The following is a 26641-nucleotide window of genomic DNA, read 5'->3' on the forward strand; positions in this document are numbered from 1 at the left end:
AAATCTTTGTAGTTGAAAGTTGGAAAAGTGTAGTAGAGGCTGTCAAAACTTTTGCACAGAGCTGCCTTTAGTTCTCAGGTCTGGGGCGATCAGAATGGCCATGCGCATTGTGCACACCTGCTGACTTCCCATGCCACTTTCTTAGACTGGCAGATTTTAGATTCTACTTCTCACACCCGTTGTGGAGCATGCCTTGCTTGACCTGTGAGGTACGGTGACCCAGGAGGGAGGAGAGTGTCATGTGGGTCCCTATGGAATCAAACATTAGGCCGCATTTCAAACACATTTTAAAAATTGAGAGTTGTGGTCCAGAAAAAATGTTAGATGCTAGCTTTCTCTTTACCAAAAGTGAGGGGAATGTTTTAATTGAAATAATACGTACTGTATTTTTAATAATTCAAGTTTCTATAATATGTGTTAATCTATGATAATTTCAATCAAGGAGATTGACTCTTTTGAAAAGAATGAAAGGTATTGGGAAATGAAAAATATTGAAATTGTTAATCTGTTTTGTCTTGGGGATAAGAGGTATTCCAAAAAATTAGAGCTATTGATATTACCCTAAAAATCATATCAGATGTTTTAGAAGATCACTTGATAATGAGCAGTACTGCTTCTCACTTGTAATAGTACTTTTCATTCATAAATGTTAGCCCCCTCAAAGGCCCAGGAACCCGTTATTTAGTTATCCGTATAACATTTTTACTACTAAAAAAGAACTACAGCCAGTAGTTAGAAAGATCATACAATTTTTTTTTTTGTCTGGGCGAAGACCTAGCGATGACAATGTTGCATAGTTCCTTCGTCTTTATTTAAGCTTTTGGAGCCTCAGTATCTTTGTAATACTGGAGTGACAAAACCACTCAACAGAGTCATTGTAAAATCACATCAGAAAGTGTATGTAGAGCACAGGATACCCTACCTGGATCTGTTGGTACCTATGATTGTCGTTCCCATATAATACCTAAATTAATGGATTTAGAAATAATTTAAGGCGTTTCTAGATTACATGACTAAACAATATATGTGGATTGCTTTAAGTATTCCCAATCAAAATGAAGTTTCATTATTATTTAGAATGAGTACATAATTCCTATGAAGTTATGAAAACCATATTGGTAAAATATATTTTTTAAAATACCATCATCTTCTGCTGTATGTTTTTTGGCCTTTTCTAAAAGGAAAGAATCTTCTGTTGTTTTTTTATTTGCTTGCTTGCTTTCTCATTTTACCTCTGCTGATGATTTTTGGTGCACAGAAAATAGTTAAGAGTTTTGTATTGTTGGCCGGGCGCGGTGGCTCAAGCCTGTAATCCCAGCACTTTGGGAGGCCGAGGCGGGTGGATCACGAGGTCAGGAGATCGAGACCATCCTGGCTAACATGGTGAAACCCCGTCTCTACTAAAAATACAAAAAACTAGCCGGGTGTGGTGGCGGGCGCCTGTAGTCCCAGCTACTCGGAGGCTGAGGCGGGAGAATGGCGTGAACCCGGGAGGCGGAGCTTGCAGTGAGCCGAGATCGCGCCACTGCACTCCAGCCTGGGCGACAGAGCGAGACTCCGTCTCAAAAAAAAAAAAAAAAAAAAAAAAAAAAAGAGTTTTGTATTGTGACTTGAATTTTGCAGTCTCCTGAAGAGAGATCATCAGAGTTCTAAAACTAAATGAAGGATCCACTTGAGAAGGCTAAATTTTCTTTCTCTGTTTTCCTGACAACCCCGAAGGAAGTAATAAAATAAATGTGACAATTTCACCCCAAGTGTTTAGTGATACCAAACTGACTTCATTAGGATTGTGTATGTTAACAAGAAATCGTTCTGCCTGCCTGTCTGTCAAAGCCACATATTCGGAGATTTGTACTCTTAGTGTGTGATAGAATGTTTCTCAAATCCTTAAGCTAAATGGCTTTAAAATTCTCACGTGGTTCTCTCACATGCATGTGTGTGGTTCCGTGTGAGAACCCGTTATTTAGATAACTAAATAATGGGTCCATGCAAAGCTGGACCAGTGAGGGTCAGGTGCCATCCGTCCCAGATTATAAAGTCGTCATCAGCATAGTTTGGAGAATGTTCCTTTCGCTTTCCTTTCAAGACTTAGACCCATTTTGTTGATAGGAAAGAAAGAGCTTTGAATGCAGGGCAGTGGGGAAAAATGTGGGGGAGACTGACATAGAGGGCAGGTGTGAGGGAGGTGGTTGTCTCAGGTGAGTGAAACACATGGATGTGACAACTTTTTATTCTGTCCAAAACATAAAAACTGAAGAAAGGAGTTTTTCCCAAAACATTGGAAGAAAAAGACAAGGCCATATGTGGTACCTTCCATGTGGCCTGCAGAGCCTCAGACTTTTTCTCCCAGATCCCCTGAAGGGATGACGTGTCCTCACCATGCCTCAGGTGAAACAAGGACTTCTGCCCTGTGCAAATTTGTATAGTTGCTTTAGGAATAATTTTGACAGAGTGAATGAATGATAACATAGGATTTCTGTCTTATCTTGTTTCATTCTAAGGGTGTTCCTAATGTTTGTTTTTTAGGTGGTAGAGATAAACGTGGAGGTCCCATTTTAACGTTTCCGGCCCGCAGCAATCATGACAGAATACGACAGGAGGATCTCAGGAGACTCATTTCCTATCTAGCCTGTATTCCCAGGTAAGTTCTGTGTGGCCTGTGCTTGTCACTGACGCCACATTTACAAGAGATGTGGTGCTGTACTCGTTAGAAATCAGCTAAATGGTAGCCTGAATTCCAGGCAAAGTAGTATAAAATGAAAATCATTATCGTTCTCCTTATAACCATTTTGTGACCATTATTGTCTAGTGTAAAACCTTTTGGGGAGCGGGGACATGAAGGTAGGTGTTTTGTTGTGAAGAGCTTTGTGTGTGTTGACAGTGGATCTGGGATACTCAGCTGGGATTTCAGGATGTGGTGCCTGAGTTAGAAAGCCATCATTGATGATTCTAATACCGTGACACAGAGGCCTGGGTGATCAGAATTGGGTGCTGCTTTTGATAATGCATTTCTGCCTTCTTGGCAAACGTTAGTTCTTTAAAAATAGTCTGTTGATATGTGGCATGAAGTTTGTGGGGCATTAAAAATCCTTATTAGCTATATATTGGGCATAGATTTGGGAATCTCTGTCAAAATTGAGACTCCATTGGTAGTGGGAATTTTTAGCATAGATGCCAGAGAACACCAAGAACAAGCAATGTTGTTTTTTCTGGAGAGTCCGAAAGTGGGGAGTCGTGAGTTACTAGTAGTTGGCCTGTGTGTATACTTGAGGAATTTAGACTCTGTTTCTGGAATTCTCTGGGAATGTATTCTACATATTACTCGAGTTTTATTTGTAGATCTAGCTGACAACTGGTGGAGGAAATTTCCTCCCTATATTAATGTATTAGTTCTTTCTCACAGTGCTATTAAGAAATGTTTGGGACTGGGTAATTTATAAAGAAAAGAGGTTTAATTGGTTTAATGGCTAGGGAGACCTCAGGAAACTTATGATCATGGCAGAAGGCAAAGGGGAAGCAGGCACATCCTCACATGATTGGAGCGGGAGGCAGAGGGTGGGGGTAGGCGGGGAGGTGTCACACACTTTTAAACAACCAGGTCTCATGAGAACTCCATCAGGGGACAGCACTAGGGGGACGGTGCTAAACCATTAGAAACCACCCTCGTGATCCAATTACTCCCACCAGGCCCGCCTCCAACACTGGGGATTACAGTTCAACATGAGATTTGGGTGGGGACACAGAGCCAGATCATAACAATGAATATCTCCATTTAATTATTCCAGTTATATTCTGGAAAACATAATACCACTCTGGTATAATCTAAGGATACGGTCATGCCTGGAATAGGAGATCTGGTGTGTGTTGCAGGTTGGAGGGGTGCCTATCTATGAGGAAAGGGTGAGTCCTCCGGTGTCTCTTTTATTCCAGAAAGGCACATACTGAAGGGCATCAGTGGTGGCCGTGGTAGAGTGAGAGGAGGTGTTTCCTAAGAGACTAAATGAGGACGTGTGAGAGAAAACTCGGCCATAATATGGGCTAGGCTAGATAGTGACCTTAAGGAACATGTTACAAGAGAATGATGTCATTCTCAGTAACAGCATAATGGGTTTCAACGGTTGTGGTAAAGGTAGTAGATCTGCCACAGCACGTGGTTCATGGCACTCTTAACCTGTATAGGTTGACACCAGCGGGACAAGGCAGCCATGCCCCTTCGTAACAGGGCTGGCTGTGGCTGACGGCAGTCAGCTTTTGGTCTTGATAGTTTGACTTGCCGGGGAAGTTCTTGGGTTTTCTGTCAGAGTACCCTTTATGAGAAAACCATCACCGTGTGGCATCAGCGACTAAGTGAGCCCTACTTATCTGGAGTGAGTTTTCCCTTTCTTCTTCTGGTATTTCTTAGGCAGCTGACCTGTTGAAATCTTAGAGTTGGGAAGTAGTTTAGAAGTTATTTATACTCACTATCATTTATAAATAAAAATAGAGTGTAAACTACTGCTTACTAAGCTTTTACTATGTGCTGGGTCTGTGATAATGATGGAAAAAGAAATACAAAGGGCAGCGGTAAAAAAAAAATCACTGCCAATCAAAATGATACTTGTCATATAGTTTAATAAAAACTAAAGTCGAATTTGATATTCACTCATGTGATTTTAAAAACTGACATAATTTGAATACTGTATAGTGGTAACTTTGACAACTTGCTTTTTGGTCTTGAAACCTATGTTAATAGTAAATATTAAAAATTATTCATTTTATTGATATAAAAATTGGTTCAAGCACATTTTGGATAATCTGAATGACCCACTTAACAAAAAAATCTTTTTTGTGGGAAATTGTGAGAATACACAAAAGTGGAGAGAATAAGAATAATATCATGAACACACGTATACCCATCACCCAGCTTCAGCGTTTATCAGATTCTGCCAGTCTTGGTTTTCTCTAATTATTCCCCTGATGTATTTTATAACAAATCCCAAAGATCACATCATGTCACTCAAAAATACTCGTGTGTGTAGGATGACCCTCCGGCCACTGAGCAGTCACTTCATGTCAGTCCCTATGTTTGCATTTGCATTCACTGCCGTCCCAAGTGACAAGAAATGCCATTTTGCTTGTCCTTGATTAATGAGCAAATAAGAGAGGTGGAATTAACATGTAAATGATGCATTTGCTGAGTGATAATGGAGAAGGATTTCAGTGTAGTCCAGACTGAAAGAAGTGGCCACAAAGTGAGTCCTCTCTGGACCCTCCCTCCCAGGGTCCCGCAGGCGCTACCCCTAGTGAGTGCGTAGCAGCAGGAGCGCTGTTTGGTTTTAATCAAATAAATTATGTGATACAGATTTTACCAATCTGTAAAAGTCATCAGCAAATTACTGGTGTGTGGATTTCTTTGGACTCGTGAGTTTGCTTTTGTGTAGTTTGTAAGTCTGATTGTTTATTGTAGTAGAGTGGTATGAACACAAGGCGTTTCTACCCAGCTGTACATCTGTGTGTATGTCTTGGGGCCTGTGAGACCTTCGGCTGTGTCCAGTGCTCCCTCGTGCTTCCCAGATTTGAAGGCAGCCCTCTGGCCATTCCTCAGCTAGACAGTCACAGGGCTGGTGTCATATGTGAAGGGAGAACATGGGCCTCAGAATCAGACTGACTGTGACCTGGGACACTTGACTTCATTTTCATTGCTTTCCTGATCTGAAAATGTGATAATGACCTGTACATTTTGGGATCATTGTGAGTATTGAGTAAAATTATTCCTGTAATCGTGCATGGTGCTTGACATGCAGTAGCTTGCTCAGGTATAGTGCAATGATTTTCTGATTTCATATTCACCCTTCTATTTTCCTTTAATTACTTTCCTTTTGACATGATTTCTAGAGGCAGATCACATTGTTTTCTTCTGCATGCCTTCTAGATTGTCTGTGTCCCGCACAGTTCAGCAGAAACATGACCTGAGCAGCTGTGAGTAGTTTGAGTATTATTGCTGGGGTCGCCCCTCCCTGCCCTTTTTTTAAAACAAACAAACAAACAAACAATTGTAGTAGCAAGGTGAATTCATAAGATTCATTTGCAGTGAAACTTTCCACTAAATGTGTGCAGGAGAAATAAGAAGCAGCAGCAGTTCTTGCTGCCGTCATTGCAAGTCCTGCACAGTGACATTAATCTCGGAGTGTCTCTAGGTGGCTGTTCTCTTATTACTTGAATTGTATTGAATACTAATTATGTTCTAGAACCTTCTGCCTTCTTTAGAATGATTTATAGTTGTTAAAATATTAATAGTAAACCACTCTTACTCCTTGTTGTCCACTAACGAAACGATATGAAGATTTTTAATTGATTCATAAATACTCATATAAGAAGATACTTTCTTCATCTAGGAACTAAACAAGTAGAGTTTCTCTTTTTTAGGGACCTGTGTTGAGAGGGGACCTTAATTTTATGTAAATTTTCTTTATCTCACAGATAAACATGAGGCTCTTTGGTAAAATGCTAAAATAGCTGGTTAATAAGTCACATTTCCCAAAGAACAGGGCCTCTTAGGTGGTGGAAGGGCTTGGGGCCTTTCTCTTGTAGGCAGCTGTTTATTAGGCGCTTATAAATAGGCCTCCATAGGACTCGGGTTTGGGGATGTTTACAAGTCACTGCTGTCTTAATGGTGAGTGGCTTTTAACTTGATACAAACAGATGGATTGAAATGCTGTGCACTCCCAGCCCAGTTCATATGCTGTTTTCACTACTTAGGAAGCCGCTTGGTGGGAGCAGTTTGATCACGGAGGAAGGTGAATGGTTAATCCTTCTGTCAACTGTGCAAGCTCAGCATAGCTTTTGGTTTTGTTGTTCTATTGTTAAGCCTGGAGTCATTCAGGATTCCTTTTAAGCTGCTTTCAAGTAGAGGGGCTTTGTAGTTCATGTGCATACTGTGTAAGGCCATGTTAGGAGAAGGAAAGGCTTCAAGGGAATTTATCTTGATACGGTGAAGACTGATGGTTACAGTGCAGTCTACCAAACAGCAACTAGTAAAACAAGCAAAACGTATTGCCACTGTTTGACAATCTCCTGTCTTTGGTGTACCTCTGGAGTAGAATGCCTTACAGGGCAGCAGGCTTCCTTTGCAGAGCTCTTGGCCTCCAGGCACCTGCCTCTTCCTGCTTAGGCTGCCCTCACCCCATTGCCTCCGGCGCCCTGGAGTTTCTGTGTAATGGAATCTCCCCGGATTGCAAACCCCATTAGAGCCCAAGAAAGTCTAGAATGGTTAATCTCTATGACAGGAGACTTTAGGAGACATTTCTGGGAGTCCCATTTGCCTCTAGGTTTCATGAAGGAGGTCAGAAAACAAGTGATGTTTCTGTCTGTGATGTTACCTGGATTGTAACCCAGGACCTAATTGGGATGTGGAGGAGAAGTGATGGCATGAAAGGTATTTGAACTCATTTTAATTTACATCCCTATGGGATAGTTATTAGAAGTTCATCACATCATTCCTAATCAGTTTTCAACATTTGGGTGATAAACTAGGCTGCTGGATCTGTCTGTTTTCTCCTCCTGGCTTTAAACATTGTGTTCCTCTGACTGTGAGCCACCCCCTGATTGGGTCCTACTGCTGGGTTCTAACCATACAGCCATTTTTGGGGGGTGTTTATGCGATACAGCCTCTTATTGATGTAGATGTTGTATGTACTTTGCATTTGTAAAACGTGGAAAACTAGTTACTCTGATGTTCTGAATCAAGATATAGAAGGGAATGGGGTGTGTAAGTGTGAGTTAATTGGGAGGGGGGAAGGGGGGCAAGATTAGGGGAGTGAGCCTATGTAACAGCATGAAATTGGTTTTAATTTTGAATTAATTTTGTTTGCATTGCTTAATGATAGCAATTAGTTTTCCAGGTTTTTAATTTAGACTAGTTTTTTTCTGGGGGGGAGTAATTATCCAAAGCAGAAAAATATCAAATGTCTTTTCTACCCTAAGGTACATTTATGTTTGGGGAAAACCACATATGCGTATGGAGTACCATAAGGTCCTAGGTATATTTCCAAAAAAGACCTTGCAGGCACTCGTTACCTGGTTACTGTCTGTTGCAGGCATCAGCAGCCTGCATGGACTGTCAGAGACCCCTCTGTAAGTAACAGTGAGGGTTGCAGTTGTTCCTTAGCTGTAGGGCCATTTGGAAACTTGTATCACTGAAGTTGTAACCAAGTGAGACTAAGTATTTTTTTTCACCTGTTTTTAAGGACACCTTGACTCTTGTTGCTCATTCTTTATTGCAGATTTGCATTTTATGTGTTTTCCATGTAGCCAGTAGTTGAGATTTAATAAAATTAGAAGCTGGCACTTTTTTTTTTTTTTTTTAAGTGCAATAATGTGGAGAGGAAGAGTATAGTGACTCCTAGCACTGCCTTGATGTGTGTCAGAGGCCAGCAGTGTTAGCCAGCATTGCTACAGGATAAAGGCTTAGTGCAGTTGTGGAACTAGATTAAAACCACAGAGCCTGCCAGAAGGGTGCCAAGAACTCCCAGGGATGGGTGGAGGGTATGGAAAACCACTGAGACAGCTTCAGGGCCAGGGATAGGGTAAAGGGAATAAAATGGAACATAGGAAAGCTCTCACCATTGCCAGCCATGCTGGTGGGGGATCATTTTCAGCACCTGGGGTGCTGGGAGTCCTGGGGTAACTGCTGTCCATAGGTCTCAGACTGTCCCGAGTCTGGGTTTCGCAGGCTGTCAGGGTTTTGTACCCGCCCGATGCTCCTGGAGACCTTTGCCTGCCGGAGTGACTGGAGGAGTTCATGTAATCAGTTAATGCACCAAGATCAAGAGAAATGGGCACGGTGACCGTTGTTTTCCTGAAAAGAAGACAAGATGCAAAACCATTAATAAAAAATTGACATCTTAACAGGTTTTGCAGGTTGAACATGAAGCGTGTGTAGCCTGAGTCTCTTCCTTTATGGTACAAGGGAGGGACGGGAAGGAGCTGAGCACAGTGTGCTCCTTCCCCTGCCTCCGCACATGTCTGGCAGGAGAGGGAAGCTGGGTCTGTGGCACCCAGTGGGACTCTGGGCTGACAGAGTGGCAAGAGATGCAACCCGTCTTCAGCCATGTTTTCTTTGTCCGCAGCGAGGAGGTCTGCAAGCGCGGCTTCACGGTGATCGTGGACATGCGCGGGTCCAAGTGGGACTCCATCAAGCCCCTTCTGAAGATCCTGCAGGAGTCCTTCCCCTGCTGCATCCACGTGGCCCTGATCATCAAGCCAGACAACTTCTGGCAGAAACAGAGGACTAATTTTGGCAGTTCTAAATTTGAGTTTGAGGTAACTTCCCCTGTGTGGCTAGACCCACTAAACAAGTTGGTGTGGTTTACTAAAAGCTGTTGAGGCTAATGATTTTTTTTTTAAACCACATATTAAACAGGAGCTGCATATCTTACGAACACATGATATGTAAAATTAGTTATTGCATGAAACGACAGAGCTACGTTCATTATCCAAGTGAACTGTTTTACCCACATGGACTTAGGTTTCAGTTCCCTTGGATTGGGTGATGGGCTGTTGAGTTGTGAGGCCTTGGCAGAGAAGCTTGCTTGCTGCCTTGGATTTCACTTGACAAACAGCTTTACCAGGCAGCACAGTGGCTTTGCATGGTTACAGATTCATTCTCCTTGCCTCAGCCCTGGAGATGAGGGAATGTTAGGGATAAATGCGCAACTTCAGAGTCCCTAAGTCTCAACCTGTCATGGATAATGGAGGGAATGCACGTATTAGGCCTCTGATTTCTGAAAATGGAGATAGTGTGTTAAAAACTGCGCAGAGTCCTGAATTCAGTTAGGCATGGAAGATTGCCATCTATCAGTGGTAAAAACAAAACAAAACCCTCAGCCCACTAATTATTTTCCTTCCCACTGTAACCTCCTCTCCTTAAGCTACCAAGGTTCTGACAAGGCCTTCAGTGCAGTTAGTTTAATGAGGTGATTACGGGAGGAAAGTCTTCCTGCCGGCTTGAAACTTGATTCTTGCTCCATTTGGAATAAGATTTTAATATTTTCTAATAAGAAGCTATGATTTTTGGTTGAATGCTTCCTCTGGCAAATCTGCTCAAATGTTAGGTTTCAGTGGATGTATTCATATATTTTAAGGTAAACAGTAATAATATTAAACATCAGACAGTGTTAATACTTAATCTTTAGGTCATAATGCTATACTTTTCAAAGTGTTTGCACAGGTATATTACTTGGATTTTTTAATTCTTTCCATAGTGCTCACTTTTCTATCCGAAATCTGAACTTAGTTTTAAATTTGAAACTACTCAGGAGGTTTACTGCACTCCATCAGAAAGATGAACCCAGTAAGCCTATTTCTTCGTAGAGAATAGGAAATAATTTTGGAGGACAGTTTATTGGGCATTAATTATTTTCTTGATGCAGAATTGAAAGTGCATTGTATTTAATTGTAAGTGTTTTAAGTAAAAATAATGGTCTGGCAATACAATTCATACAGGTTTTTCCAGTCTAGTTTTCATCTCTGCCTCGGGGTTCTTTTTTTTTTTTTTTTTTTTTTTTGAGACGGAGTCTCGCTCTGTCGCCCAGGCTGGAGTGCAGTGGCGCGATCTCGGCTCACTGCAAGCTCCGCCTCCCAGGTTCACGCCATTCTCCCGCCTCAGCCTCCGAGTAGCTGGGACTACAGGCGCCCGCCACCACGCCCGGCTAGTTTTTTTTTTTTGTATTTTTAGTAGAGACAGGGTTTCACCATGTTAGCCAGGATGGTCTCGATTTCCTGACCTCGTGATCCACCCTCCTCGGCCTCCCAAAGTGCTGGGATTACAGGCTTGAGCCACCGGGTTCTTAAAGGCACCAGTTTTTCTGTGGAACTTGTTACACTGTTACCAGCCTCTCTCTGTCCCCGCCAGTGATTGCCTCTGTGGAGATTATTAAAAGTTCAGCAGGGCCGGGTGTGGTGGCTCATGCCTATAATCCCAGCACTTTGGGAGGCTGAGGCAGGTGGATCACGAGGTCAGGAGATCAAGACCATCCTGGCTAACACAGTGAAACCCTGTCTCTACTAATAATACAAAAAATTAGCCGGGCATGGTGGTGGGCGCTTGTAGTCCCAGCTACTTGGGAGACTGAGGCAGGAGAATGGCGTGAACCCAGGAGGCAGAGCTTGAGTGAGCCGAGATTGTGCCACTACACTCCAGCCTGGGCAACAGAACAAGACTCTGTCTCAAAAAAAAAAAAAAAAAAAAAAAAATGTCCAGCAAACGAGAGAGGAATGGGCCTATGGTAGGATTGTAGGCAGAAGGGCTGGATCAGGAGTCATCCCTCTTTCTAGCTCTGCTGCCTTCTGCTGTTTCTTTTGCCAACCAGCATGCCAAACCAGCCCTTCTTTGTTTTCTCTTTTGGTTCTAGGTCACAACTCTTTCTCCTTCACTTTTGTCTTTGCATTTAATCATCCCCGCTCCCCTCATGTTTTCCTTGAGGCATATTAATATTAATCTGCTTCACACTGTAATAGGTGAGGTTAAGATTTCTTGCTCAGGCCAGGCACAGTGGCTCATGCATATGATCCCAACACTTTGAGAGGCTAAGGGAGGAGGACTGCTTGAGGCTGGGAGTTTGAGCCCAGCCTGAGAAAGTTAGCGAGAGCCTGTCTCTATATTTTGTTTTAAAAATTAGCCAGGTGTGACCAGGCGTGGTGGCGCACACCTGTAATCCCAGCACTTTGGGAGGCCAAGGCGGGCGGATCACAAGGTCAAGAGTTCCAGACAACCTGGCCATCATGGTGAAACCCCGTCTCTACTAAAAATACAAAAATACGCTGGACGTGGTGGCAGTCACCTGTAATCCCAGCTACTCGGGAGACTGAGGCAGGAGAATCGCTTGAAATCGGAAGGCAGAGGTTGCAGTGAGATGAGGTTGCGCCACTGCACTCTAGCATGGGCAACAAGAGCAAAACTCTGTCTCAAGCTTTACAGTGTGCAGTGATCGCCATACTCTACTTCAGTCTGGAAGACAGAGCAAGACCCTGTCTTTTTTTTTTTTTTTTTAAAAAAAAAAAAAAAAGGCTGGACGTGATGGCTCATGCCTGTAATCCCAGCACTTTGAGAGGCTGAGGTGGGTGGATCATTTGAGGTCAGGAGTTCCAGACCAGTGTGACCAACATGGTGAAACCCCATCTCTACTAAAAATACAAAAAAATTAGCCTGGCGTGGTGGTGGGCGCCTGTAGTCCCAGCTACTCAGGAGGCTGAGGCAGGAGATCACTTGAACCTGGGAGGCATAGGTTGCAGTGAGTTGAGATCGCACCACTGCACGCCAGCCTGGGTGACAGAGCAAGACTCCATCTCAATAATAATAATAATATATAAAGATTTTTGCTTAGATTGTAATTGACTAAAATTTTGTCACTGTTAAATTGCAGTGTAGTACAGATTATATACAACTCTAGGACTGTTCAGAATCACAGCAGATTATTGCAATGAATAAAGCATTGCCTCTGTCCTTAGCTCTGTCAAATGAGCCTCTGCCAGCTTTCTTGCCACCTCCTGAATATTTTCTAAATTTTTATAAACTCATTCATATCCCATCATCTGTTATTTGATGGGCAGTGGGGTTAGGCTTAGGCAAGATGAATGACAGGGTGGTCTGGTTGGAGCAGCATTCGTCATTTAATAGGCAGCCCACATGTAATTGAATTTAGAGTGACATTGTGCTTAAAAGGGTTTTGATGCCCATGAGCAAGACGTTTGTGTAATAGCAAGTAGTAGAAAACCTCCACAGAGTTTCTGGCTTGGATGAAAAAGAATGGGTAGAAGAATGCATTGATGTAAGTGAAATTTCCGCATTGTTTGCTCTGAACTTGCAATTTAACCTGTTTCCTGGTTTAATGTGTCTGTTATAGTGGGTTAATCTCCACCTTCTTGGAAAGAAATCTCATTTCTTTAGCTCTCATGAAATACACGATTCTACAGTTTTAGGTATTCCAACTGACATACGTGTGTTGCTATAATGGATTTGTCTTTCATTGTACTGATAATGCTTCTTTCATCTACATTTATTTTTATGGGTCCAGAACCAGGTATGTTGTTTTCTATAAATAGATTAACTTTAAAAACCTGTGACTGAGCATTGCAAATTGCATTATGTTAAAACTATATAAAATTGGTTCATCTTCTCATACGTGATTTTTTTTCCCTTAAGACAAATATGGTCTCTTTAGAAGGCCTTACCAAAGTAGTTGATCCTTCTCAGCTAACTCCTGAGTTTGATGGCTGCCTGGAATACAACCACGAAGAATGGATTGAAATCAGAGTTGCTTTTGAAGACTACATTAGCAATGCAACCCACATGCTGTCTCGGCTGGAGGAACTTCAGGACATCCTAGCTAAGAAGGAGCTGCCTCAGGATTTAGAGGGGGCTCGGAATATGATCGAGGAACATTCTCAGCTGAAGAAGAAGGTGATTAAGGCCCCCATCGAGGACCTGGATTTGGAGGGACAGAAGCTGCTTCAGAGGATACAGAGCAGTGAAAGCTTTCCCAAAAAGAACTCAGGCTCAGGCAATGCGGACCTGCAGAACCTCTTGCCCAAGGTGTCCACCATGCTGGACCGGCTGCACTCGACACGGCAGCATCTGCACCAGATGTGGCATGTGAGGAAGCTGAAGCTGGACCAGTGCTTCCAGCTGAGGCTGTTTGAACAGGATGCTGAGAAGGTAAAGACGGGGAGGCTAATGCCTCAGTGGACATGGGGGAAGCCAGTGCTGGTGGGCTCGGGTGGAAGGAAAGAGAAAAGGTGGAGAATGGTAAGGCTGCGCTCACCGTGTGTGCTCTAAACCAGTGAGGGTCATTTCAGAAACAGCACTGAAATCTGTTTTCCAGTTTTACTTATTGTGCAATACAGTGCTGTTTTAGAAAATTTGAGTTCAAATTACTTATGCTTTGGTCTAGGATGCCTGTAAGATAGGAATGGTATTTTCACTTAAAAAAGTGAACATTTCGGCCATGCTTGGTGGCTCACGCCTGTAATCCCAGCCCTTTGGGAGGCCGAGGTGGGCTGATTAGCTGAGGTCAGGAGTTTGAGACCGGTCTGGCCAACATAGTGAAACCCCGTCTCTACTAAAAACACAAAAATTAGCTGGGTGTGGTGGCACGCCCCTGTAATCCCAGCTACTTAGGAGGCTGAGGCAGGAGAATCGCTTGAACCCATGAGGCAGAGTTTGCAGTGAGCCAAGATCGTGCCACTGCATTTCAGCCTGGGCGACAGAGTGAGACTCTGTCTTAAAAAAAAAAAAAGAAAAAAAAGTGAAAATTTCACAGGGTTATGTTATTGACAGAACACCGTTCCGATCTATTGAGTATGTTTTTAAAATCAAGACGAGTAATGTGTTAAAAGTAACAGTTTCTGGGTAATATAGTCAGTAATGACCTCTAGTCTTATGCTTTATTCTTATGCGCCAGGCAGACCAACTGGTCAAAGTGAATCCTTATCAATTACTGGCTAATTGAATCTTAGCAATGTGAAAACTGGGCACTTATTCATAGGTATGTGTTGCAAGCCATGAACATGGGTGAATTAATCATTGAGTTTTATTTGAGCTCACTGAATTTTATATTACATGGACAGGAGAATATTTTGTAAAGTAAAAATCCACGTTAGAATTCTTGGATGTGAAAGGACTTTTCGAAAGGTGACAATCCGGTGTTTTTGTTACCAAAGCTTTTAACATATCTGCCAGTGTTCTTTTGTTTTAAATAGCACCTTGTCTAAGACACTGGAATACCTTCCTTTCAATTACTAGAAAAACAGGCTACTGTTCCTGGGATTCTGGTTCAAGTCATGGTAGCAATGCTAATTGATGACAGTCATCTATATTTTCTTAAATGTTTTCATTTGCAAATGTCTTAATTGACATCCTTGTCCAGGTAACATCTGTATTGTACCTTAAGGGAGATGCTATTGTTAGTTTTTCCTGCCTGTTTTATTTTTACAGTAAATTTTATGGGTTTGTAATCTGCACAGGTGTCTATGTACTTCTTGATTAAACAGTCTCATCTTTTAGTCATTGATATTTCTGTCAGTAACCTGTGGGCACAGCAGAACCCATCCAAAGACCCATAAGTTCCTAATTTCACCCTAACAGGTCTTTAATTGAAGCTCATGGTGGCAAATTAAGTAGTTCAGCATGGCAGGGAGACAGGACCGGGAGTCAGAGGATCAGAGTTTTTAATTAGCCCAGGGGATTAGAATAACTCTCTTTACTTATCTGCTTCTTAATTGCTTCTCTGTAAGAGGAACACATCAGATAAGATTTTCTGGTAGGTCCTGCAAGTTCAGAACTGCTGACTTGTTCTCTGAAGTAAAGACTCTTCTGAGAGAGTCAGACAGCACTTGAAGTTGTCCAGGGAAGGGAGTTGCCCTTTCTTGGTACTGCGCCATCTATGGGCCTGTGCAGCAGTTTCTCTTTCTGGAGTGATTCCAGGTTGTCTTTTTCCTTCTGGTAGATGTTTGACTGGATCACACACAACAAAGGCCTGTTTCTAAACAGCTACACAGAGATCGGGACCAGCCACCCTCATGCCATGGAGCTCCAGACGCAGCACAATCACTTCGCCATGAACTGTATGGTAAGACACTCAGAACAGCTGGACCCTGCCACGTGACAGTGTTTTAGCAAATGGGAGGCATTTGGCAGATGCTGGGCTGGGCTCTCAAGGGGCCCTCAAAGTGGCTGTTGATTGTAGCAGCTGACCTTCACATGCAGGGTGTTCCCTAGGGTTCCATTGTCTCAGTATCCCACATTTTAAGTTTTAAACAAAAGTGAAAACAAGCAAACAGATGAACCAGTGAAACTTGAACCAATGACTTGGCTAGTTCACCACAGACACTTCAGATGCCGGCTCCTGTGCTCCGCCTCATAGGAGCCCATGGGGGCCCCAGCAAAGCTGCTGGGAGGCACAATGGGTCCCGCAGACGGAGCGCTGTCAGTTTCCTGGCTGCTGTTCATGACAGCGAAAGGAGCCAGCCTGCTGCTGACCTCAGGGCACTCGCTAGTTCTCCTGAGGCATGAGATTTCCTTCCGAGCTGAGCTGGAGTACTGGGGTCTGGCCCTTAGCCTTCCGTGGGATCCCCTGGCCCTCTTTAAGGTTGTTGCGTCTGCTACTCTTGGCTGTTGTGACTCCATCAGGATCTTAGAGGCTGACTGTAGGACTACATCACAGAAACCAAAACCAAACTAAAACACTGAATTTTGAGTAGCACTTCTGTTACAGTTTTATAGTTAATATTACTAAAACTGTATGTTCTATAGGACATTTGCTTGATTCTGTAGTCTGTGAAGCTTCTAGAAATTTCCTCTTCAGGGACAAAGAGTTTTGGTTTGGACTTTAAGCCAGCCTTGTGAGGATTATCCACTCTTAAACCTTGTAACGTTTGTTGTAGAGCATTAAAGCAATATGAACCAGCCTGGGCAACACAGCAAGACCCCATCTCTAAAAATAAAATAAAATAAAAATAAAACATTAGCCAGGTGTGGTGGTGCACACCTGTAGTCCCAGCTATTTAGGAGGCTGAGGCTGGAGGATCACTTGAGCCCAGGAGTTGCAGGCAACAGTGAGTTATGATCACGCCACTGCATTCCAGCTTGGGTGACAGAGCAAGACCTTGTCTCAAAAACAAAAATACGAATCAGGTAATATGAAGACAGGGTTTTTGTTTAAGTTAATTCAGTAAGATGCCATTTAATTAAAATATAGTCAACTAGGTGCTACAGTTTAGGTAGTTTCAAAGATAAGATTTTACAATATAATTTTTAGCAATAAATGCCGTCAGAAACTTTTACATCTGTTCTAGAATTTAAAGTAAGAGAATTTCTGGTTTGAATCATCAAACCTGGGCATAGATAAAAATTTCTTTGTAAAAAATTGCTGTCAGTTTTTTTAGAATTTTCTGAAACTTTTGGCAAGAGACCATTCAGTCATGCCACATACTTTAAAAACTAGAAATACTAAAATATGTGCTAGAAATGAACAGAAAAATATATTCTCTCTTCCCCCTCTCTTCACCTTTATTAGTGGCAGATTTAGGACTCAAGGGAGTAGGAACCATAGTGTAGAAGACAGGAAAATGGGTTGCGGACGTAGAGGCTTTTAATTCTGAGTTTCTTATTTGCCATGTGACCTTGGGAAGGCTGTTTAACCTCTTTGAGCCTTAGTTTCCTAGTCTGTAAACTGGGGGTAATACCTGCCTTCCATGGTGTTACATGTATAGGTAAAATACAAAACATATTGCTTGACACGGAGTAAGTACTGTATAAATGTTAATTCTTACCAGTGATGTTATCAATATAATTAAAGATGCACTTAAAGCAGGTAAGAAACTTAAAAGTATGAGTTACAGCTATTTTTGGGGGGGGAGTTTGAGTATATTTTCTAATTTTCTACAATATATTTCTGTTACTTTTCTAAGTCAAACTTGTAATACAATGCATGTGGGTAGCTCGGTGCTGTGGTGGTGACGCCTGCTGAGGAGCTTTCTGGACCAGGCCTACTCCTTGTGTTGAATACCTCCACGAATCCCTAGTATCTGTGACATTTAGTAATGCAGGGCAAGGGTATTTAACCTTCAGTCCCTTCTGCTCGCTGTAGTGTTTTGAATAATTTCTGACGAAATAAGGATACTAAATACCATTATGCCAAGTTAACAGCTTTTAAAGAAAGCATATTAAGGGATACCAACAATTATGCACGTTCTACTATAACAGATATTTGTAAAAACTATGATGATAAGAATGTAGGTGTAGGTACTTTTAATTTAGGGAATTGCACATTGCCATATTTATGTCCAGGCTGTAGATTTATGTGTGCTAGAAGTGATGGAGAGATGGAAAAAGCATCATACATAGACTAGTAAAACCTGTTTTTCTATAAAAGTAATACAGGAAGCTGTAACCACCTAGGTATGGGTGAGTAGGGTCAGTGGTTGTCACAACAGAGCCATCCAAAGGGACTTCTCTTCTCCAGATCCTAACAGAGCGCATCTTGTCCTTTTCCTAACAGACCTGTTGGACTGGCTTTTTCTCTTTTAAGGATATAGAGAAAGCAAAATTAGCAAATCTAGTTTCCTGTCACTTTACTAGGAGGGAGGAAAAGAGAGAAAGAATGCACTTGGGAATGGGAGACCTTGCTTTTAATTTACCGGATACCAGTTAGAGCATTAATGCCACACGAGCCAGAGAGGTCACCTCACTGAGCATGGCTTGACTGTTGCAGCTTCTTTCTGCGACTCCAGACATGCGATGTCTGTTAGCTGATTCTAGCCTTCAGATGTAGCCCGGAGATGTAACCCTGAGGCTGGAGTCCTGTGGCTCTAATTCCAGACACAGGCAACTCCACCAAGTTCTGGTTTGGGTCAGAAATAGAGGGAAAGGATGAATTTCAAGAAGATACAAAGAAAGAATGAACAAGTGAGTTCTTTCAGCCGCTGACTTGGGGGGACTGCAGGCAGCAAGGGACAGGAAGGAGGCTGTTGTGGGGTCCCTGTTCGAGGCAGTGGGAGATTGGCCCAGAGGGGTCGTGTGAAAAGCGAGAGAAGTGGGGAAAACGTAGAGGAGTTTGGATACATCAGGAAATCAGACTGGGGCAACATTGAGAGGAGCCAAAGATGTAGCTACAATTTTGGGGGACCCACGGGGAGAGGTGAGGTGGTAACAGTGCACAGAAATAATAAATACATGAACAACAGCAACTTCAGCAGATTTGCTGAAGGTCTGAATCCCCACCATCCACCACACCACACGATGTGATACTGAGCCTTAAAGAACCCTGGAGGTGGAAAGGGAAACTCCATAGTGAGAGCTTGTTCTGCAAAAAGGGTGGGTTTTAAAAAATCCCTGTTTTTGAAATAAACTGATAGACTCGAAGAGAGGAATTTTGACAGAGTAGAAAAGCTTTATTTAAAATTTGAGCATAGCATTGTTGTGTTTTTACTGCAGTTCATATTCCTGAGAGAAGGTGGATCTATTTACAGAGTATTTTCTGTTGGCACCAAAAAATGACTTGGGCGTATGTAGAAAGGAGAGCTTGCTTTCACACAAATAGCCTTTGGTTGCTAGGTATGTGTTTTTGGGTTTCTGGGTTCTAGTTAAAACCCAGAGCGCTGGGTCCCTCAGTTCTCCGTGACTGCCTGGCAGCAGGCTTGCCATCTGGACCCTGTTCAGTATTTGAAGCCAAGAAGTGAGTAATAGTATATTTGTGTGCACCCACTTGTGTATTTGATTGCTTTGTGCTGGACAATTATGCCTTTCAGCTAGTTGATTTGTAATTTTACAGTTTTAAAAATAGAAATGGAAACCAATACTTCAAGTTTATGGAAATCTAGAGAGCAAATATGTATAATATTATAAAATCAGGTGATGCTCCTGGGAAAGGTGTGATCACTGGTAGAAGCCTGTGTTTCAGCAGGTGGTATCTGGGCTTCTTAGAAGGGAGACTCTTATTTGCTCTCCCCTGAGGAGCCCTCTTTTCCTGCCCACTTTGCAGAACGTGTATGTAAATATAAACCGCATCATGTCGGTGGCCAATCGCCTGGTGGAGTCTGGCCACTATGCCTCGCAGCAGATCAGGCAGATCGCGAGTCAGCTGGAGCAGGAGTGGAAGGCATTTGCGGCAGCCCTGGATGAGCGGAGCACCTTGCTGGACATGTCCTCCATTTTCCACCAGAAGGCCGAAAAGGTCAGTGCCTCGAACCCCCAGCCCACGAGGTGGTAACCAGAATAGTTCTTCCTCCATGAATATTGGTGTGTGTGCAAACACTCCTTTGTAGCACATACTGTGAGCTCCGCATGTGAGCTCTGAAGTCACTCGGCCCTGAGTTTGAATTCCAGCTCTCTTAGTCCTTGCTGCGCAACCTTAGGTAAGTGACTTAACCTCTCTGGTTTGTTTTCTCATTTGTAAAGTAGAAATAAAAGTACCTGCTTGAGTGGACTGTTGATGTAAATGTGATGCTAGGTGCCCCACGCAGTGCCCAGCACGATAAGCACTAAGAAGTGGCAGCTGCTCTTCTCTTCCCCTCCTCTCCTGGCTCCTTCTTTCCTCTAATTCCTTGTTGATAGTGCTTTATTACTCCAGTTGGGATGCTTTGGCAGCAAGGAACAGAACGCCCATCAGTGGTACAGACGTCAAGGGTTTACTTTTCTCATAAACTGCGAAGTTCTAAGGCATAGGCACCTCCAGCTGCACGGCTACAGAGGGGTGGTGTCTGCCGCCCTCAGGCTTGCTGGGCCTCCCGTCACAGTCGGGGCAGCACACCTCAGCTCCACACACCAGCTCCTCAGCCACAGTGCCCACCCTCCGCAGGGATGGCTGTAGCTGTTTTTGCCTGCCAGTTTATAAGGGAAGCATTTCCAGAGGCCCCGCCCCCTGCACGCTTCCCCTCAGTTCCCATTGGCTAGTCTTTGGGTACACATCCATGCCTTGCTGCAAGGGGTGGGGGAAAGGGTGGATCTGGTGTTTAGCCTCCGTAGGGAGGTGCTGCCAGCAAGGGTGAGGGAGGAAAATGGCTTTTTTGGGTACACAATCGACAGTGTCTTTCATAATTACAAACTTAGCTACATGGCATCTGACTTTGGTTTCATTTGCTGACAGATGTGCTGTGTCAAAATTTCTAGTTTAAGAAGTAATGGGTAATATACGCCCCCAACACTCCCCACACCTCCACTTAAGCAAACTTGCTTAAATAAAAACTCTCTGAAAGTAGCAAAATGGAAGGGATTTGCTCATGACTCAGACTTTATTATTGGAAGGTGAGCAGCACAGTGAATACCTTTTCAAGATGGGGAAGAGGAAAACGGTTGCTTAATTTAAAAAGGAAGAATATCAGTGTATCTTCCTCAGGGTTAATTTTTGGGGGAAAGATTGCATTCAGGGATTTGCATGGATGCTTCTTAAAAAGGAAATAGTATCTCTTTAATCTAGAAACAGTCTCTGTTGAAGAGTGAAGAAGTCAATAAAGGAAGATAGAGGCCCCAACTTGCCTAGGCTTTTGGCAGGGCAGTCAGAATGTTGCACAAGACACTAATTAGCAGTGGTCTCAACTCTAGAAACCTTTAAAGTATAAAGCAAGAGAGGAAGCTGAGTGATATATAAAGAGAAGCAAACCTTTGTAGCATCATGTAAAAGCTGAGAGTTTCAATGGTAGGATTTTTCTATTTTCTAACTTTATGCATTTGACTAATTTTGTGATAAAAGATAGACAAAAGCCCACACACAAAAACAGCTTTTTAAAGTAACAGGAACTCCTTCAGCATAAATAGAACCATCGTCATGACCCTGTAGCCATCTCCGATCCTTATCGTAGTACAAAGTAACAACACACTTGATCATTTGGCAGTAAGATGATACGAATGAATTTGAAGCAGGACAAGCTGCGTGGGTGAATGTTAGATAGGCTGAAGCGTAACACACAGAGAACATCTTTCATAAACATGACGGGATTCAGAAATATAAATAAACCCAGAGATTAATTGCTGCTGTGACCTGCCTGAAAATAATCTGGAAACATGGGTTCCATGGGGCATTTTCCTTCCAGTGTTTTATTATAAAAAATTTTAAACATACAGCAAAATTGAAAGCCTGGGGTTTTCTCATCTGGATAAAATGAAAGACTGTAATTTATGGATTTGAAGGAAATGAAACTAGGCGAACACATTATTGAACAGAATTTCATAGGACGCTGCATAAACCGGAAGGAGGCCTGAAGTCTCAGTGCATATAAGGTGGCCAGAGAAGAAGCCAAATTCGAGCAAAGGGACAGTAATCTAATGAAGAAGGGGCCCAGCGTGCATTCCAGACCTTAACGAAGCAACAAGGCCTGCACGTAGACAGCTGAAATGCACAGATGGGAGATTAGGACGTCTTCAGAAAGATGGTCCTTACTTGCAAGTAAAAATGAATTGTATCTCATCCCCCCCCCTCACTGAAGAAGAGTAAGATCCTTGAAATTCTGATGCTCATCACTAAAGTGGTTTTCTTCTCCCAACAGAGCAATCCCGAGTATAGGTCAACGTTGTTCCCTCATTTTAAATGGTTTGCCTTCTAGTTATGCTCAAGCTGTTTCCATAAACTCAGTCTGGAAAGGACCAGAAACTTGGACGTCCTAAGTAGGTTTCCATCATAGTCACCTCTTTGAATCACATCCAGAGTGTTCATGTGGAATTTAAATCTGATTAGGGGGACATAAGGCTCAAATATGTGACCCCATGGTTAATGAGCTTACTAATGGCAGCCGCCTTCTCTGTAAGGATTACATCTCTTAGCCGCACCGTCCAGCCCTGCCCTCTCTCTCCATGGGTGTTCTTATGCTAGCGTTTGCTGTGGCTTTATAAACATAACTCTGAAGTTAAAGCTAGATGAGAGTGATTCATAGATGGTATAACTTCCATAGATGTGTCAGCCAGTGTGTCTTGTGTCCTCATCTCCAGTGAAGGTGTGGGATCACGGTATCCGTTCACAAACATGTGGACACACAACCACAGTGTTAATGTTGTTACTGGTAGATGTTGCGTAGGCGCTTCAGCCTTCGCTTGTCTTGGTCATGTGCTATATCCACAGCACAGACCCTTTATATTAAGAAGCTTTCACAGCAAATACCATTAGAATTACATTTTTATGAAACAAAATGACTTGATTTTGCTATAGCTTAAAATCTCCTTTTACGGTGACCTCAGGCTGCACTGCCCATTGTGATGGCCTGTCACCACGTGTGACTGTTGAAGCTACTCAGAGTTAAATAATAAGAGGATAAAATCATTTTAAAAATAGAATTAAAATAATAGTTGCTTATTCACCATATTGGGAGCAACATGTGGCCAGTGGCTACTGTACTTGGCAGCACAGGTACACATTTGTGTCCGCTCGGGTAGTGCTTGTAGAGGCTTACCTATGGAGTGAACCACACGTCTGCTGAACACCTTAATTCATCTATGACTTTAGGCCTTCTGTGCTTGGATAATAACTGAAAATAAAGTAACAGTGTTTGTATAGTTCTTTAATTTTTAGAGAGCTCTTTAACATGAAATCTCATTTCATCCTTCAGTCAGCCCAGTGGAGTAGATGGGACTGTAATATTACCGTCCTGATAATCCGAATGGGGAGTGATTTGGCCATGTTTCCAAAGCTAGAACTTTCGCTGAGGTCTATTGCTGGGTCTTTCAGTTCCTGACATAATAACAAACAATTTCACACTTGCATTAATATTCTTATAAAAGTTCACTTCCCGTAAATATTTTTAGAATTAACATTTATTATAAACATGACATAGACGCAAGTTCTAAATCTAAGAAATTTCCGTCCCTTTGTCTCCTAAGTCCGGCTTAGTGCCTGTGCTCAGCTGAGGCTCCATCAAGAGGTGGCGGGGATGAGAGGTGGATGGGAGTGCAGTTCACTAGCTTCGAGGATCCCAGCTCTGGTTGGTGGGACCCAGAACAGGCAGAAGAAATGAGTGGCTCCCAGATCGCAGGCCCCCTCTGAGCAGACGGAGAGTAGTAGAGTAAATGCTTAGGAAAAGCAATCTGTTAATTATTTATCCAAGTTCTCCTCTTAAAGCTGTGTATATGAATCACTGTTCCCTCCTCTGCTTGCCTCTGTTTTGCAAACTGGGTGATCCAGGCTTCCTTCATCGTTTATTCAGCAACACATTCTTAATACCACCATTCTGCTCAGCTTCAGGATCCCCAGATCTGAAGTAGGCTCCTGATCTGAATTGACAGAGCAACATTTCATTCTCTCACACTCTCCGGCCTTCACCCCCAGTCCACCAGATGCTTTGTATTCACATATTTTGATTTACGGAGCACTTAAAGCATCAGATACTAAGCCAGCTGCTCTGATCTCATTAGACTGCAGTAGATACCTTCTGTCCTTCTCACCTCCTAAGTGTCAGGCTCTGTGCTAGACATGTTCCCCCAGCGTTGCAGTCCCAACCTGGGTTTCCCAGGATGGTAGCAGGTATGTGTTTATGTGTGTATCAGAGTGAGGGAAGTGCCAGGTGCCCCCTCGTATGATATCATTACCATATTAGAAGCTTTTCTATGAGGTTCTGTTATGAAGGTACCTGTTGAATTTTGACACCAAACTTGATCTCAGGATGCTTCTTCTTCTTCTTCTTCGTGGAATGCCTGTTGACACCCTGTTCCCTGTTCCATGAATCTCTGAATGGGGATTGTTGTGCTGGTGCTGTTGGTTTCAGACCCTCTGGGCATTCAGCCTTTCAGAAAACAATCAGGCCTAGAGCTTGCTCTGTGGAGTTTAGGGTTGTGTCTTAGAAATAAAGAACAGAGAAATGATGCTGTGCAAAACCCTCTGTAAAACCATGGCTAGGATTATTTCTTTTCTTTTCTTCTCTTCTCTTTTTTTGAGACACAGTCTCGCTCTGTCGCCCAGACTGGAGTGCAGTAGCGCAGTCTCTGCTCACTGTAAGCTCTGCCTCCTGGGTTCACGCCATTCTCCTGCCTCAGCCTCCCGAGTAGCTGGGACTATGGGAACCCACCACCTCGCCAGGCTAATTTTTTGTATTTTTAGTAGAGACATGGCTTCATTGTGTTAGCCAGGATGGTCTCAATCTCCTGACCTCGTGATCTGCCTGCCTCGGCCTCCTGAAGTGCTGGGATTACAGGCGTGTGCCACCACGCCTGGCCTTGCTAGGATTATTTCTATCACTGGGCTGTTACTAACCCAGAAAAAGGGCAGAATCCTTTGTCCACAAGGTTTTCGTGTAACACACCATCCTTCCCTGGATGTATTTTTTCAGAGAAGTATAATCAGTGCCCTCGGTGGCTCAAGCCTGTAATCCCAGCACTTTGGGAGGCCGAGGCGGGTGGATCACGAGGTCAGGAGATCGAGACCATCCTGGCTAACACGGTGAAACCCCGTCTCTACTAAAAAAAAAATACAAAAAACTAGCCGGGCGTGGTGGCGGGCGCCTGTAGTTCCAGCTACTTGGGAGGCTGAGGCGGGAGAATGGCGTGAACCCGGGAGGCGGAGCTTGCAGTGAGCCGAGATCACGCCACTGCACTCCAGCCTGGGCGACAGAGCAAGACTCCGTCTCGAAAAAAAAAAAAAAGAAAAAAAAAAAAAAGAAATTATAAGTTAGTTCTAATTACAGGAATATGTAAAACTTCTTGAATGTTTTTTTCTTGATTGGTTGTTGCTTCAAAAGTTAGAGTTGAATATACTGTAGTGATTTTGATCCCGTGATATGTTAGTCCGATGCTTCTGTCCATTAAATTGCGAAGTATTATATAACTGGAATGTGTTTCCACCGCGTTCTGTCAGAAGCGTTTTGATCTTAAGAACATGTTGCAACTCCTCTTGGCTTTGGATGTTCTGCCGTGGCCATTGTCCCGGAGCACTTAATTGCTGACTTAGACCTGATGATTTATTAATGACGATGGTTAACCTCAATCAATTTGTGTTTGAAAAACACAATAATTTAATAATTGGTATTAAATGCAATAAGGGAAGGTGATAGAGAGAAATAGAGCTCAGAAATAGTGACAGTCATCTGACCTGACCAAATTGACATTTATGGAACATGCCACCCAAGAAATACTCAGTTGACACTAATGCCATATGAATTGGCCTCAAGCCCTAAGGTCTGCATAGATATTTTTCTGCACTCAATAATAAAAGGATTTTCATCAACAGTTATTATTTGGTTGACTTGTCTATTTTAATATCCTAAAAATGAACTGAGAGTTTGTTCTTACTATATTTTAAGGGAATTATAGCACATTTCTTTTCTGGCCAGTCGAGTGTTGCATTTCAAATAGTCATGCTCTGCATTCCCTGCTAAGTAAATAGATGTGTGAGGAACAGGAGTAAAGAGGTTAAAACCAAGGGAAATGTGTTGATGTCTGTTTGGCTTAATTGAATTAGCTTTTTTAACTGGGCCTTCTGCACTTGCCTTTCACTCTTAACTGTTGATGAATCCTGGAGGTGGAGGGTGGCAGTGGAGGAGATTGAGCCAGGATTGGGATGGCAGCCGCAGGACTGTTGATGATCCTGGAGATGGAGGGTGGCAGTGGAGGAGATTGAGCCAGGATTGGGATGGCAGCCGCAGGACTGTTGATGATCCTGGAGGTGGAGGGTGGCAGTGGAGGTGATTGAGCCAGGATTGGGATGGCAGCCGCAGTGCTGTTCGCATGGCTCAGGCTTTTCTCATTTCCGTGCAAATTGGGAAGGATGGGAATGATGCCTCTGCCTCCTTAGGCCTTTCCTAAGATTCATAGAGAAGTTCAGGCCCTTTTTTCTTGGTCTCCTTTTAATTCTGGTGTCAATTTCCTTTTGAAACAGTAGCGGAATGGACTGGCTGCTTTTCCTTATTTCAGATAAATTATTTTTAGATATCTGGAACTTTTTCATTACATCTCAGTGTAAAAGAAACAGAGTAAGACTGACAAGTAGCTGAAAGGAGAAGGAGCATCCTGCTGTTGAACCCTAGTGAAGGGGTACGTGGGAGAGTCATCTTTCTGTCCTCCCTTGCTAGGAGTACAGGGCAGTTAGAAACGTGGATTCAAAGGTGGATTGGGAAAATTTAGCAGAAAGCCCAAAACAGGGCTGCATTGTTCCAGGGGCACACCCAGACCTGGGCAGCAGTCAGTTGAGGC

The 26641-nt window shown here is 43.0% G+C and overlaps 1 protein-coding gene across 1 annotated transcript in view; it reads left to right on the forward strand.

Annotated features, from left to right (window-relative positions):
* Positions 1–26641, forward strand: part of TRIO (trio Rho guanine nucleotide exchange factor) — a 367450-nt gene that overhangs the window by 137251 nt on the left and 203558 nt on the right. Inside the window, exons 3-7 of the mRNA XM_031666092.1 lie at positions 2527–2641; positions 9108–9300; positions 13181–13693; positions 15483–15605; positions 19518–19709. Coding sequence (XP_031521952.1) covers positions 2527–2641; positions 9108–9300; positions 13181–13693; positions 15483–15605; positions 19518–19709 — 1136 coding nt within the window. The remainder of the gene's footprint in view (positions 1–2526; positions 2642–9107; positions 9301–13180; positions 13694–15482; positions 15606–19517; positions 19710–26641) is intronic.

This window comes from Papio anubis, chromosome 5 (genome assembly GCF_008728515.1).
Source record: "Papio anubis isolate 15944 chromosome 5, Panubis1.0, whole genome shotgun sequence".
NCBI lineage: Eukaryota > Metazoa > Chordata > Mammalia > Primates > Cercopithecidae > Papio > Papio anubis.